General features: G+C 42.8%; 2 protein-coding genes across 2 annotated transcripts in view; one reads left to right on the top strand and one right to left on the bottom strand.

Annotated features, from left to right (window-relative positions):
- The window catches only part of LOC130196675 (protein NLRC5-like), a 1,158,129-nt gene that overhangs the window by 1,039,221 nt on the left and 103,184 nt on the right, over positions 1-15,724 (bottom strand).
- LOC130196333 (ribonuclease inhibitor-like) overlaps positions 1-15,724 on the top strand; it is a 180,099-nt gene that overhangs the window by 1,387 nt on the left and 162,988 nt on the right. The window contains exons 2-3 of the mRNA XM_056418356.1: positions 6-282; positions 359-534. Coding sequence (XP_056274331.1) covers positions 6-282; positions 359-534 — 453 coding nt within the window. The remainder of the gene's footprint in view (positions 1-5; positions 283-358; positions 535-15,724) is intronic.

A 15,724-nucleotide genomic window follows, 5' to 3' on the forward strand; every position in this document is an offset into this window, starting at 1 on the left:
ATCAGTGAGGATGTGTCTCCAGAGAAAAGCATCAATCTGTTCCACTGTCTGAATGAACTGAACGATGGTTCTCTGGTGGAGGAGATCCAACAGGCCCTGAGATCAGGACGTCTCACCACAGATGAACTGTCTCCTGCTCAGTGGTCAGCTCTGGTCTTCATCTTACTGTCATCAGAAGAAGATCTGGAGGTGTTTGACCTGAAGAAATACTCTGCTTCAGAGGAGGCTCTTCTGAGGCTGATGCCGGTGGTCAAAGCCTCCAACAAAGCTCTGTATGGATACGTTAACATTACTAAATGGATTGATGTTTTACTTTGATTAAACATGTTGTTTGTATTAATCTCTGTTCCTCCCTTAGGCTGAAGGGGCTGAAAACCTCCAGAGAAAAAGCTGTGGAGCTCTGTCCTCAGTCCTCAGCTCCCAGTGCTCCAGTCTGAGAGAACTGGATCTGAGTAACAACCAGCTGCAGGACTCAGGAGTGAAGCTCCTCTCTGCTGGACTGGAGAGTCCACATTGTAGACTGGAGACTCTGAGGTGGGTTCACTGAATTATAAATAAAGATAAGAGCCCAATATGATCTTAATGTAACATGAATTAACTGATGATCACTGATGTGAACAGAGAGAAATGAGCTGAAACAAATGGTTTCATAACCAGATGGAGTCCCTGCACACACATTTCTCCTTTCAGAGAACAAGAATATAATATCTTGGCTCTTTTGATTGACATCGCTTGACGCCTGAAGAAACTGAATTTAAAGCTGCAGGACAATTCAGTTAATATTTTTAAAAAATGAAGATTTAAAAAAACCCTTAACTCAGTTTTAAATACAAATGTATTTTTTTAAAATTTAAAGGGAGAATGATTAATTGTTGTTTTTAACCAGCAGTGTCATTCTGTCTCTAGGGTTTAAAAAACTTTGTGATAGGCCCCATGGGGAAAAAAAACGGGCCCAAAGTTTTAATGCAGTGCTCAATTCATCCTTTAGAGTTCAGATGCCCTTTTAAAATCATGAAACTGTTACTCTAAAATGTAGCCCAAAAAAAAGGAGAAATCATGTTTAGGGGACAAAGACAGGGGTCCTGGCCAACAGTTTTTCCCAAAAACAAGGGCCCAAAAAAAAGGGCACCCCGATTGCCCCAACTTTGCTTCCGAATATGCTAATAAAAAGTGTAAAATTCCCGAAAAATAAGAAACTTTATTTTATTTGACATTTGTTTCCCCCTAAAAATTATTTAAAAAAAAAAGAAAAGTTCTTTTTAAAATGAATAATTTTCTTTAAAAACATGCCCTGAACTCACAACCCTAAAAAAATTAAAGTCCTCAGTATGGAAGAGGTTAACCCCCTTTTTTTACTAACATATTTTTAAAAATTTTTAACCAAATTAAAATTTCAGAAAATTATTGAATTAATATTCTTAATTGAATGTATACTTTTTGTTTTTTTGTTGTATTTTTAAATATATAAAAAAATTGATATTTCATAAGTTTGACACAGGGAAAACCTGGGGCTTGACCCAAAAAACAACCCCTTAAAATTGAAAAAAATTTTACCCTTTAAAAGGAGGGTTCTGTTTAATAAGATTTAAATTTAATGGAAAAAAAATTAAACAATGCTGAGTTGACACCAATAGAAAAAATTTGTATATATTTTTTGTCTTTCTATGAACAAAATAAAAAATATTTTTAAATTAACATGATTAATCCAAAAAAACGGGTTTTTAGAAAAATTTTTTTAAATTAAATATAAAATGAAATTGTTTAGTTAAAGTCACATTTTTCAAAAGATTTGTTTTGAATCCAACATTTATTTCACTTTAAATAAGAGAAGATAATTTATTTATTATTAGAGTATTTATTATTCATAATTAATCCAGTTCAGTTGGAAATCTGTAATAATAAATATGTTGTAGATGTATCAGGCAGGTTCTAGTTAGCTAGCACAGGGCACAGTGGGCCACAGGTCAGTGGCCAAGGAGTCACAGGAGCCACAGGGCCAGGAGCCAAAGAGTCAGGGGCCACAGGGTCAGGGGCCACAGGGTCAGGAGCCAAAGGCTCAGGGGCCAAAGGATCAGGGGCCACAGGGTCAGGGGCCACAGGGTCAGGAGCCAAAGGGTCAGTGGCTAAAGGGTCAGGACCAAAGGGTCAGGGGCCAAAGGGTCAGGGCAAAGTTCAAGCAAAGGTCAGGGGCCAAGGGAGGAGCCAAGGTCAGGGGCCAAGGTCAGGGCCAGGTCAGGTGCCACGGTCAGGGGCCAAAGGGTCAGGGGCCAAAGTGTCAGGGGCCAAAGGGTCAGGTGCCAAAGGTGTCAGAGGACCAAAGTGTCAGGGGCCAATGGTTGAGTGGCCAAAAGGGTCAGGGCCCAATGTGTCAGGGGCCCCCTGTCCTTCACCTCCAGGATGTCAGTGAGAGACACAGGACCACAAAGTAGGCATTATGACTCCAAAGAGACACAACAAGAGTCATGATGAGTGCACTACACATACACACCAGTAGGGGGCCGTACATGTTCTACCGGGGCCTTCGGGGCCATCTTACTACAGCTGAACAACCTCACGACATCATGTTGTGGAAACTCCTCATATTCACATAACACTGCAACATTTGACAAGTGCATTAAATGTTCCCTGAAGCCCAACAGCGACACACACACACACACACACACACACACAGAGAGCAGACACACACACAGAGAGCAGACACACACACACACAGAGAGCAGACACACACACAGAGAGCAGACACACACAGGAGCAGACACACACACACACACACAGAGAGCAGACACACACACACACACACAGAGAGAGCAGACACACACAGGGAGCACACACACACACAGAGCAGACACACACACACAGAGCAGCACACACACACAGAGAGCACACACACACACACACACACACACAGAGAGCAGACACACACACACAGAGAGCAGACACACACACAGAGAGCAGACACACACACACACACAGAGAGCAGACACACACACACACACACGTGCTGCATGTCGTCCACATCGATGTCATGACCACAGGAACTGATCCTCAAGAACCTGTCACATTGATTCATGACAAGTCAACCCAACAACACTGCGTCACGACAACACGGCTCACTCAAGAGACACATTCAGCATGATTCCCCTCAGATGAAGGATATGAACTCCATGGTGACGTGTGGGTCGGTTTCCCTCACAGAGACAGCTTATTGATAGCATTCAGCAACACATTGACGAAGCTCTCTGACGCTAACAGCACGGACAGTTTCATCAACACGCTCCTCGTCTAACAGACTAACTCACTCCGGTTCCCAGAGCAGGTCCAACCCGCCTCCCCTCTGCTCCACCAATCACAGCCACGCACCTCCACCAGCACACTGCCTCCCCATGATGGGCTAGAGGGGGTTGAGGACAGACCCCTCCAAATACAAAGCCCCCTGGACAGGGTCGCTTCACGATAACAAAAACATCACCAGAGACCAACAAACACAACGCCACGACAAAAAGCAGCTGACTCAGCAAATGCTGTTCACTGAAAGATGAAGTCCGTCCTCCTCTTGATTGGATGATGAACAGATTGTTTCTGTCATCTTTTCTTCTTCTTTCACTGACGTGATTTTAACTAAATGTCTGTTTACAGAAGAAGATGAAACCAAAGTGAAAGCCACTCGTGTTCATGATGTCAATAATGATTCATTGTGTATTGATATAATAAACTCTGTGTGTTGTTTTGTGTGTTTACAGACTGTCAGGTTGTAGGATCTCTGGGATCAGCTCTGAAGTCAAACCCCTCCAGTCTCAGAGAACTGGATCAGTGAGCAGCTGCAGGATTCAGGAGTGAAGCTGCTGACTGGTTTTCTGGAGAGTCCACGTTGTAGACTGGAGACTCTGAGGTGGGTTCACTGAATTATAAATAAAGATAAGAGCCCAATATGATCTTAATGTAACATGAATTAACTGATGATCAATGATGTGAACAGAGAGAAATGAGCTGAAACAAATGGTTTCATAACCAGATTCTTTTTCAAATCCTTTTTCACTTTAAATAGTGAAGATAATGTATTTATTATTAAAGTATTTATTATTCACATGTATTCAGTTGAAATCTGTAATAATAAATATGTTATAGATGTTATTCAGTTTAGTTCTTTATTTAACTTGACAGTCAGTTGTTTTACTACGCATACACGTTAATACAACTATTGGCTACTTCCAATGCGCTGCTTTAAAATCATAGGTATATCTGATATTGATGTTCTGACCTTTAGTGAGGAAACTCTCTCTAACTTCGGACCTCAAGTTTAGGAGAATTATACCTGATATACAATCATGACACTTGTCTGGCTTCATGCTGCTGATGGATTACTGAACAGGCCTATGGGACAGAGCCAGGGGCCACAGGATCAGGGGACAAGGGTCAGGGGCCAAGGGTCAGGGGCCACAGTGTCAGGGGCCACATAGCCAGGGGCCACAGGGTCAGGGGCCAAGGGTCAGGGGTCACATGGTCAGGGGCCACAGGCTCAGGGGGCCAAAGGGTCAGGGCAAATGGTCAGAGGCCCAATGGGTCCAAAGACCTATAGGGTCCAGGGCCAAATGGTCAGGGGCCAAAGGTTCAGAGGCCAAATGGTCAGGACCTAGCTGTCACCTACAGAATGCTACACTTAGAGACACCAGAGAGAGTATTAGGTATACTATATGTACCATACTTTATTAATATATATATATATTTGGTGGTCAATATTTCCTCATAAAGAGTTATTTATTCACACATAAAAAGGAACCAAACATTGATCCATTTAAGTGAAACAAGTGTTGAAACGACTTGTTGTGATCCTTGTGATCAGGTTCATCTTCTCTCACAAGTCATGAATCCTCCGGCCGTAAGCTGCTTCTACCGTCTGCTACCAGCTGGAAACCTTGTGAAGTGGGTTCACATTAAACATGAACTCATCTGATTGGATGATGAACAGATTGTTTTCATCTTTACTTCTTCTTCTTTAACTGGCGGGATTTTAACTAAATGTCTGTTTTACAGAAGAAGATGAAACCAAAGTGAAAGCCCTCGTGTTCATGATGTCAATAATGATTCATTGTGTATTGATAGAATAAACTCTGTGTGTTGTTTTGTGTTACAGACTGTCATGCTGTGGGATCAGAGAGAGAAGGCTGATGCTTCTACAGGATCAGCTCTGATCAAACCCTCAGTCTCAGAGAACTGGATCTGAGTGAAACAAGCTGCAGGATTCAGGTGAAGCTGCTGACTAGTTTTCTGGAGAGTCACGTTGGCCTGGAACTCTGAAAATTCAGGTTCACTGGTGCTCAAATAAAGATAAAAGAGCCCAATATGATCTTAATGTAACATGGATTAACTGATGATCACTGATGTGAACAGAGAAAATGAGCTGAAACAATGGTTTCATAAAACAGATTCTTTTCAAATCCAACCTTTATTTCACTTTAAATAAGTAGAAGATAGTATTTATTATTAAATATTTATTATTCATAATTAATCCAGTTCAGTTGAAATCTGTAATAATAAATATGTTGTAGATGTTATTCAGTTTAGTTTTTCTTTATTTGCAACTTGACAGTCAGTTGTTTACTACATACACACATTAATACAACTGTTGGCTACTTACAATGCATATGGCTGCAAAGTCATAGGCGCATATCCTGACATTGATGTTCTGACCTTTAGTGAGGAAAGTCTCTCTAACTGGACCTCCAAAGTTTTAATTATACCTGATATACAATCCCACTTGACACTTGTCTGGCTTCATGCTGCTGATGGATTACTGAACAGGCCTATGGGACAGAGCCAGGGGCCACAGGGTCAGGGGCCACAGGGTCAGGGGCCACAGGGTCAGGGGCCATATATATATATTGTTACGCTCTCCGAGAGCTCCAGGAGTGAACCCACAATACTGAAGGAGACAGAAATTATGAAGGGAAACAGGTTTATTTCTCCAAAAACCCGTTATACTGACAACAGGGGAACTAATAATCCACAAAGTCCCGGACCAGCAGCGAGTCTCCTCCGAGGTGGAAGTGGAGGACCAAGCGAAGCGGGATCAGAGCTGGCGTGAGCTACTGGTAGGCTGGGGCAGGTGTCTTGCGTGGAAGCAGGAGGAACCCAGGCCAGGAGGGAATGAGTGGCTGGAGCGTGGCAGGCAGAGGCAGGCGGGGGTACTGGACAGGAGATACTGGGAGTACAGGGATTACTGCTAACTCGTTTCTGGTCGATTTTGCAGTGGGTTACCAGGCGTGGTGGAAGCAGCGAACTGGTAAATACTGGATGAAGGAACCGGGTATATATGCAGGTGGGAGGTGAGTAGTAATCAGGAGGATGAGCAGCAGCTGAGGAGGAGAGTTGGTGGGAATCAAAAAGTGGGTCAGCCACGCCCAGCCCGGAAGACAGATAGACAATGAACAAACACAAACAAAGGAGAACAGAGAGAGAGCACTGCAAATCCTCACAGTGCCCCCCCTTCCAATAAGGGAGCCTCACTGGCGACCACCAGGCACTGTCAATGGGTTTGCCCTGTGGAACTCCCTCAACATGACAGGGGTCCAAGTTGGGATGCGTGGACGAGCACCCAATAGCGTTCCTCCAGGTTGTAACCCTCCCAATCAACCAGGTATTGCAAGCCCCTGCCCCGGCGCCTGACCTCCATGAGGCCCGGCTTTGATTGTCGCCAGGCAAGGATGATCATCAATGACCGGGGGAGGAGGGGAGCAGTCGGAGGGGCACAGGTCACTGGTGTGGACTACAAGCCGATCTGGGACACATGAAGCGTGGGATGAATCTTCCATGGTTCTGGAGGAGCTGAGCCGGACAGCAGAGGGTTAATGATTAGCATCAATGAGAAGGGGCCAAGAAACAGGGGACAGCTCTTTAGACTCGGGGTGAGGAGGGAGATGTTTCTGGAAGACAACCAAACTGATTGTCCAGGGGTGCTAAGGGGAAGCGGCATGTCTATGTGAAGAGTTGGCTGACCCGTTGATTTCTGGCAGGCGTCCGGAGGAAGTTCAGAGCCGGGTGTCCTACAAATCTTACGGCACCGTCCGAGATGTGTTGCTGGACGGACCAGAACTGCAATTCAGTCCTCTCCTCCACTCCAGGAAACAGGGAGGTTGGTACCCCAAGGAGGCTTCGAAAGGTGAGAGAGACCAGTAGCGGAGGACGTGCTGGTGAATTGAAGAATACTCAACCCAGGGTAGAAGGGAGCTCCAGGTAGATTGATTGCGATTGGCAACACAGCGGAGAGTAGATACCAGGTCTTGATTGGCCCTTTCAGTTTGACCGTTTGACTGGGGATGATAACCAGAAGTTAAACTGACAGATGCACCAAGTGAATGACAGAAATTCTTCCAGACCTGAGAGATGAACTGAGGGCCACGGTCGGGAGGCGATGTCGCCCGGGGATTCCATGCAGGCGGAGAAACATGCTGGGTGTAAAGAAGTTGGGAGGTCTCCAGGGCTGAGGGGAGCTTGAGCAGAGGGCACAAAATGGTGAGCACATTTGGAGAAACGGTCAATAATGGATTAGAACAGTATTTTTTCCTTGTGAGAGGTAGGCGGTGATACTGAAAGTCAGTGCTATATGTGACCAGAATTAGGGCCCCCAAGGTTGGAAGGGGCTGGAAGCAATCACTGCAGGTCTCGATGAAAGGCCTTGTTCCTGGCACATATAGTACATATGGCAGCAAATACTCCTTAGATGTCCTTGTCCATTGTTGGCCACAAAAATGTCTCGAGAAGGGAGAGTGTGAGGTTGGCACCTGGGTGATTATGGCGGCAGGAGCTGTGGACCCACTGAGAGAACTTGGGAGCGGACAGAGTTGGGGACAGAACTGGCGATTAGGCGGACCGCTACCAGGGTCAGGTTGCTCAAAGCGCCTCCTCGGATCGGGAGTTACTGAGTCTCCCAAGTGAGGCACCCTGTACAGCCTGACTCTGAGGGAGAATGAGAGTCAAGGAGTAACTGTGGTCCCACAGAGTGAACGCCCTGGACAGAGGCATCGGAAGCAGTATTTTTGGAACCAGGGCGATGGGTTGGAGAGAAGTTGAAACGTGACCAAAGAGAGCCCATCTGGCTTGTCGGGAGTTTAGCCGTTGGCTGACTATGGATGTATTCGAGGGGAGTTTCTTGTGGTCCCGTCCCAAACTAGGAATGGCAGTTAAACACTTTCGAGCCCATAAGATGTCGCCCTTATCACTCACACCATCTTCACATGCCAGCAGCTCTGTCGCCCACATCATAGTTTCTCTCAGCTGGGGAAGAAAGGCGAGCATTGAGAAAGCACAAGGATGGGGTTTATTGTTTTGGCCCTGCTGTCTGCAGGACAGAACAGCGCCCAACCCCGATGTCTGATGCATCTCTCAACCTAGGCTTCTTGCTTGAGTCTGTGTGGGTTTCACCTTAAGATAAGCCCGCTGGTTCAATTACCAGACCAACTCAATGACCACAGATGACAGACTCGAGCTCGTGGTTTTACTTTGCTGCAAGGAGAGGGGTTGAGCTGTGCCTTCCTGCGTCTCAAGAACACTCTGGCTCAGTTCTCCCCGACAGTGCTGTTGAAACAAGTGGTTACACAAAACAGGATGAGTCTCTTATCCAGTATGAGCTTCATGACCTTGAGTCCTGTGTGGTGTGGGTTAGAATTGAGTTATGTGGGAGACCTGAAACACAACGATTGACCTGTGTCACGCCCAGTAACCAGATGTGAAGATGTGACCCTGGACCTTTGCTCTTGATTGTCCAGTACAGAATAAACAACACAACAATAATATGATTGTGATTACTCTTCTTCTAGTAATTACAACCCCAAGGGTAAACAATAATTCATAGGGTTTACATTCTTTAATACAATGAAAACCTTTAATATATCAAACTAACATTCCCTCTGTTTTCATTTGATTTTATTTTTAGCTTTGTGCCATATTTTCTCATGTTTAGTCCTAGTTGCTTATTATACACATTTTCCTAACGTCGTCATTATAAACTATGATACTGTACTCATTACTGGGCGTTCAACACTAGATTATACAACAAGGGGCTTTTTCAGAGCATATAATCTTCTTGCTCTTAGATTCATCCTGCTGCAACATGACATATTGTACAGGTATTACCCACCATCCTGCCAATCATTGCTTTTTTTATACAGGGCATTATACAAGCCATAAGACAACACATCAGAACAATACATGTCATCAATACTCCAGGCGCACGAGGGAGTTTAAAGCCAGCTTCAGACCACAGCCAAGCCGAACCAGTTGGATTGTGGTAATCAGCAGCATGGTCGGCCGCCAACCCTCTACCCAGGGCCTGCAGGCGATCCATTACAGGGTCATGTTGTCAGAATGTACGTCATCAGTAATGAATGTACAACTTGTATTCAATCAAAACACAAGTACCTCAGACGCAGCAGTGAGTAAATCAAAGGGCCGTAGCGGTTCTACTTCATGGTTCTCATTGAATAATCTCTTTGTTTTGACACGTCCAACATTGATGGAGAGTTAATAGACAACCCTAATATAATCACTTGGTTTGTCGCGGGATGTTTTTGCCTACGCATGTCGGGGAACAATGCCAGCGCTACTTGCCAGGCCGGTTGACCAATCATTTGAATTGGTCAGGGACAGCCAATTTTATACAGAATCATAGGGCAGGTTTGTGCTACTGGCACTTCCTGCGTGCCGACATGAGCTTGTCTTCAGTTTCAGGGAAAACGGTGTGGTCACTCACGAAACAGGAGCACAAATTCCTGTCCAGCTTGGAAGTAATGTTAAATAGGCATTATGCCCACACCAACCACCAACCCCTGGACCATCCACGTGCAGATTTGATGTTCTACCCATGGGACGGGCACCTTCTCATTAGTCCAGTTGGTTACAATTTGGTTTTCCCTTAGGGATAGTACCTATCTGTTAAGTAACACATTGGATGTTGCTCCTTGCCTGTGATCGGCCCGCTGGAGATTCGTTTCCCCTAACAGGTATGGTTCCAGTTTTTAAATTCGACTACATATCCCATTTCTCAAACCTAGGTGTGGGGATGATATCGTCACTTATTATTGTGGCCTTTTGGTAACCTACTGTATCATGGATACTGAAATATTTATACAATCTGTTCATCACTTTGCCATGAAGGGTCACCTGGTCAGAGGAAATAGGCACTTCAGAACACACACTTAACATTCGTTTCCCGCCTTTTAGCCAACTTATACATAAAGAAACCATTTATTCTTCAACGATGGTTGTTTTCTCTTCTTAGCTGTCCCGACCCCAGGGTCATTTTTTCAGATGTGTCCATCTTTTCTGCATGACTGCAGTTCGTCAGAGTTCCAGCAGTCCTGACCACTAGAATTCGCAGCAACTGTAACTACTGCAATGCCTCACCAAGCATTTTTCTTAATAGATGTGGCTCAGTTGATTTCTTCACGGGTTGAGATTAGTGGCCCTAAAGCAGACCACCACCCTTTGTATTGGACTTCACACCACAATCCCGTCGTGCCTGGAGGTATTACCATGCAGTGGCTCATTGTATCAGTGTTCCTCTGCCAGCAATTTTTTAACGGCGTTGGAGTAAGTCAGCAAGGCGGTAAATGGACTTCCAGCGTGGATGGTGCCAATGTTTCTTTTCACCACCTTGTTGAGGACCTGGTCCATCTGGCTCCTACAGGTGTTCTGGAGGGAGCAGAGATGTCTGGCAGGTTATTTGTTGACGATCTGGTGCTTTTTTAAAAGGCTTAAAACATCCAGTCATGGTGTGTACTCTGCCCCACATCATCTACCTCTTATAGTGTCTATAATTGGTAATTCTAAACTGCCTCCTGTCACTATTTCAAAGGTGACAGCCCTACCCAGGTAGGCGTGAATTCTCATGTCTTCAACCCAGAGACACATTCCTCCATATTCTCCGTCTCTTCCATTTGTTTTCTAAGCCTCAGCTTCACTGTGCCGTTTGTCATAGGCTAACCCTGCACTCTAGGGGTGATATCATGATGGTTTTAACTGAATGTTTAAATGTTAAAGCCATTAAGGAGATGACCAGAGTTACAAAATGAGAGCGTTGTCACTGTACAGTCTCTGGAATCCCTTTTGTTTGATATGATATGCAAATGGCACACTGCCGTTATGGCGTCTGCATGTTTAGCTGGGATTATATCCACCCATTTGAAAACCGGACATATTAACACTAAGCAGTACTTGCTAACCTTTGCATAGTGTTCAATTCAATAAATTATATTCAAATATTGGAATGGGTATGAGGGGAAAATTTCCCTCTCATTGGTCTCATTTCCTTGCATTATGTCTGCAACATATCATACGCTCTACAAAGTTTTGGAAAATTTTGTGTAATTGTATATATGGAAATGCATGTTTATCATCAAGTACCATCCTAAACGAGACATATGGCATGGCCCTATGACTCAAATAATAACTGTGTTAGCACAAGCTTGCTGGGACCCACAGGTTGCACATGTTCTAAACAAACCGTCTTTCTATTTCTGCTCAAGTGGTCCATACTTCTTTTTAGTTCTCAGGTGCTGTTCTGCATATCACGTAGCCCTCTAGTGGTATTGGCTGTGGAACACTTTCTCTACTATGTGGGAAAGCGTGTAAGCCATATTTCCGACAACTGCTTCCTTTGCTGATGTCTAAGTATTGCATTACCTGGAAACAACCACCATGTCCTTTCTACTAGTATGTGCTGCACATACATATGCAGGCATGCGTGGCGTACTGCTTTTAAAGGTTAGTCAGTAGGTGTGCGTGTGACAGAGCTTTCCTGTTGGCGTCTTCATTCCTCTGCGAGCCATTGGGCTCCGAACACATGTAGAGTTGGTAAACTTATTGGCTGTCTGGTGTACACTGTTATGTCTTTTTCAAAATCTAATTTTCCCCTTTTTTTTCCCAATTCGTTTGGTTTAATCTTTAAGGGTTTTTCGGGAATCCGTTTGGAAATATAAAAGAGTGGAACCCCAATGGGGTTTAAATTTCCCCCCAGGGGGAAAAGGGGAAAAAAAAATTAAGTTAAAAAACGCCCCCCTTTAATAAAAAACCTAAATTTTGAACTTTTATCCCCGGGGTTGGGGGTTTTCCAAAAAAAAAAGTTGCCCCCAAAGTTTGGGGTTTTTTGGGGGTAACAAAAATTTTTAAAAAGGCCCGGCGGCCCCGAACCACGGCCAAAAATGGTGGAAAAAAATCCCGGGGGCCGGGGGGTTTTTTCCCTTTTTGCTAAACGGCCCCAGGGGAGAAATTCGTTTTTCTGTTTTAAAAAAAAATCCCTTTTTGCCGGGGGGCCCAACCTTGGGGTTTCTTTTCGGGAATGTCCAGGGAAAGGGCGGGGGACTTTGGTCCGAAACCCTCCAAGGGGGGAAAAAATTTCTTGAGAAATTTTTTTCCCCCAAGGCCAAATTTTTTTACCTTTTGGGCCCCGGGGGGGTTCCCCCGGGGGGCCTAAAATCCCAAATTTGTTTAAAAACCCCTTTAAATTTAGGGAAACCCCCGGGGGGGTTTGGGGGGGTTTTAACCTAAAGGGGTTTGGCCCCACCCTCCGTTTGGGGTCAAAAGGGGTTTAAATTAAATTTTTTAAATTTTCCGTTTTTTTAAAAAACCCCGGGGAAAAACCCCTTTCCCCCTTTGGGGTTTTGGCCCGCATTTAAACCCCCGGGGCCCCAAAATTCCCTTGGGCCCCCAAAAAAATCAAAGACCAAAAATTTCCCCTTTAAAGGGACCGGTAGAAAATTAGACGGGGGGGGTTTTATTTTAAAAAATTTTTTTTTAAAAATTCCAAAAAACCCCCGGGCTTTCCGGTTAAAAGGCCCCCTTTTATTTTGGGTTTTTAATTGGCCCAAAAGGGGCGAAAATAAAAATTTTTGGCCTTTTTGGGGTTTGGGGAAAAAAATTTGTCCACAAAAAAAGGGGGGGAAAGCCCTTTTTTAATTTCCGGGGGGGGAAACCCCTATTTTTTAAATTTTTTAAAAAAAATTTTGTTTTTTTTCCTTAAAAATTTTAAATCAAAAAAAAATTTTTTTCCCATCCAAAATTTGCAAATTTTGGTTTTAAAAACATTTAAACCCCCTTACCCCCGGGGCCGAAAAAAAAGGGTGGGGGCATAAATTTAAAAAAAGACCCTGGAAATAAAAAGGGCAAAAAATAAAAATACAATAAAATTAAAAACAAGTTTTTTCCAAAAAAACCCCACAGGGAAATTTTCTTTTTTTTTTTTTTTAAAAATTTTTCCTGTAACCCTTTTTGGAGAACCCCGGAAAAAAATTTTTTTTGGCTCAACAAGGATTAAAAATAATCATTTTAGGGTTTTTCCCCTTTTTTTTCCCCCCGGTTTTTCGGTTGCCCCGGGGGAAAAAAAAGAAACATTTTGCATACCCCAAAAGTTTTTTTTCCCTTTTTTTGGGGTTTTTATCCATGCCCAGGGACCCGGGTTTTAAAACCCCTAAATTTAAACCCCTCGGAAAAACCAAAACGGGGAAAAATAAAGGTATTGCCAGGGCCTGGCCGGGGGGCCCCCAAAAATTTAAAAAGGGGGAAAAGTTCCCTTTTTTTTTAAAAAAATTTTTTTTAAAAATTTTTAAAAATTTTTAAAAAGAAATTTTTTTTAAAAAAATTTTAAAAGGGTTTTTAAACCCCCACTTTTTTAATAAACCCCTTTGCCAAAGGGATTTTGTCAAGGTGGAAGGGTTTTTTAAAAACCCCCTTTTTACGTTTTTTTTAAAAAAACCCCTTTTTTTCCAGGTTTAAATAGGAATTTCGGGGGCCCTTTTTTTTCATTAGAAACTGAAACCTTTTGGGGGCCCCCTTTTTTTTTCCCCGGAAAAAGGGGTACCTTTTTCCAATAGGACACCCATTTCCCTTTTTCAAAATTTGTAGGTTTAAAAAAGTTTGGGCCCTTTTTTTTAGATTTAACATTTTAAAAATTTGGTTTTTAAAGTTTTTTTTTTCCCCCAAAGGTTTTTTGGGGAATTTTCCCTGGGTTTGGGGGGGGAAAAACCCTTTTTGACCGAAAAGGGGGAGGGGAAAAGTTAAAAATCCCGCAAAAAATTTTGAAATTGGCCAATAACGGGGGCCATTTCCTTTTTAATTTTAGTTTTTTTTGAAAAATTTTTTTGTTATTTTAATTTTAAAATGTTAAAAAAAAATTTTCAGTCTCTGACAAAAATTTTGTTACACCCAAATGGCTTTGAGCAGTGGAAATATTTGGGATGGTAGCTACTATGACCTAGCAGGTGAAATCCATTTTTTGAATGATGAACCGTATTGGTTTCATTTACATGTCTATTTGTTTAAGGATTCACGTATCATTATAACAGGCCTTAAAGTCGTACGGTCAAACAGAACACTGGTCCAAAGCCCTGGGTCCTTTCCCCAGTGTCGAGGGGGTTTTCATTTGTCGACGGGCCGGGGGGAAAGGGGGGCCCCCAAGGGGGGAAAATTTTTAAATTTTTAAAAGCAGGCCCCAAAAGGTACCGAACAAAAATTTTTAAAAAAACCCCACCCCTTTGTTTTTTAAAAAAAATTTAAATTTGTTGAAAAAAACCCTTTGGAAATTTCTCTTGGCGGGTCCTCCCCGTGGGTTCTAACACCCTTTTAAACCAACCGGGAGTTCACATTATTATTGATTGAGATAACAGATTGTTTCTGAAGCCATTTTTCTTCATCAGGGGTTTAAAATTTTTGGAAGTAACCAAGTGAAATCTTTTAAAATTTATAATGGTTGATTAAAGTTTTTTTAAAAGGGTTTGTTTTTTAAAAGTTTTTACCAGAAAGGTGTTTTTGGACATCTGAGCAACCTCATTGGGAAAAGATCGGGAAAACAGCTGCAGGATCAGAATTTTTTTGGTTTTGATACGCTGGGCTCAGGGGTTACATCAAAAAAATATATCTTAATGAAAAATTATTTGGGGTCCCCTGTAACAGGGAAAAACAAAAATTTTAAACCGGGGAATGGTCAATCTTTCCAAGAAAAAAAAATTTGGTCTTTGTTTGGGAATCGGCGGAGAACTGAATTTAACCTGAGGTTCATTTAAATAATTTTAAACAATTTTAAAGGCTTTGACCTATTTAATTACAAGAAGAAATGTATTTTACAGAAATTTTTCATAAATGTTCTTAAAAATTTTTTGTGATATTTAGTTTTCTTTTTTTTGACAGTTTTAACAGAAAAACCTGTTTACTAAAGGCAAAAAATTTGGGGAAATTTCATTGTGTTGTAGTTATGGGAATCTCCGGCCCAAAGGTTTTTAATTTTTTAAATGTAAAATATCATTTTCCTCAGGGGGCTTACAACCCGGGGTTTTTAAATTTCCCCAAAGGTCCCCAAAACCGGGGGCCCCCCCAAGGGGGAAAAATTTAAGAAAAGGGGGGTTTCCCTCGGGGGTCTGGAAAATTTTTACTTTTTTTTTAAAAAATTTTAAAATTTGGAAAAGGGCCCCAAAAATTTTTTTCCCCGGGGAAATTTTCCATTTGGAAAAAAAATAACTTTTGTTTTTTTCCCAACCCCTTTTTTTTGGGGGGGTTTTCAAGGGGAAATTTGGGGGAAACGGGGGCCCTTTTTTTCCAAAGGGTTTTTTTCCTTTCTTTTTTTTCAAAAATTTTTAAAAAATTTCCGGGGAAATCTCAGGCCCCAATTGGTTTAAAACCCCCCTTTTTGTTTTTCCCGGGAAATTCCCGGGGTTTCCCCGGGGTTTTTTTCCCCCCCCTT

This window comes from Pseudoliparis swirei, chromosome 7 (genome assembly GCF_029220125.1).
Source record: "Pseudoliparis swirei isolate HS2019 ecotype Mariana Trench chromosome 7, NWPU_hadal_v1, whole genome shotgun sequence".
In the NCBI taxonomy this organism is placed as follows: domain Eukaryota; kingdom Metazoa; phylum Chordata; class Actinopteri; order Perciformes; family Liparidae; genus Pseudoliparis; species Pseudoliparis swirei.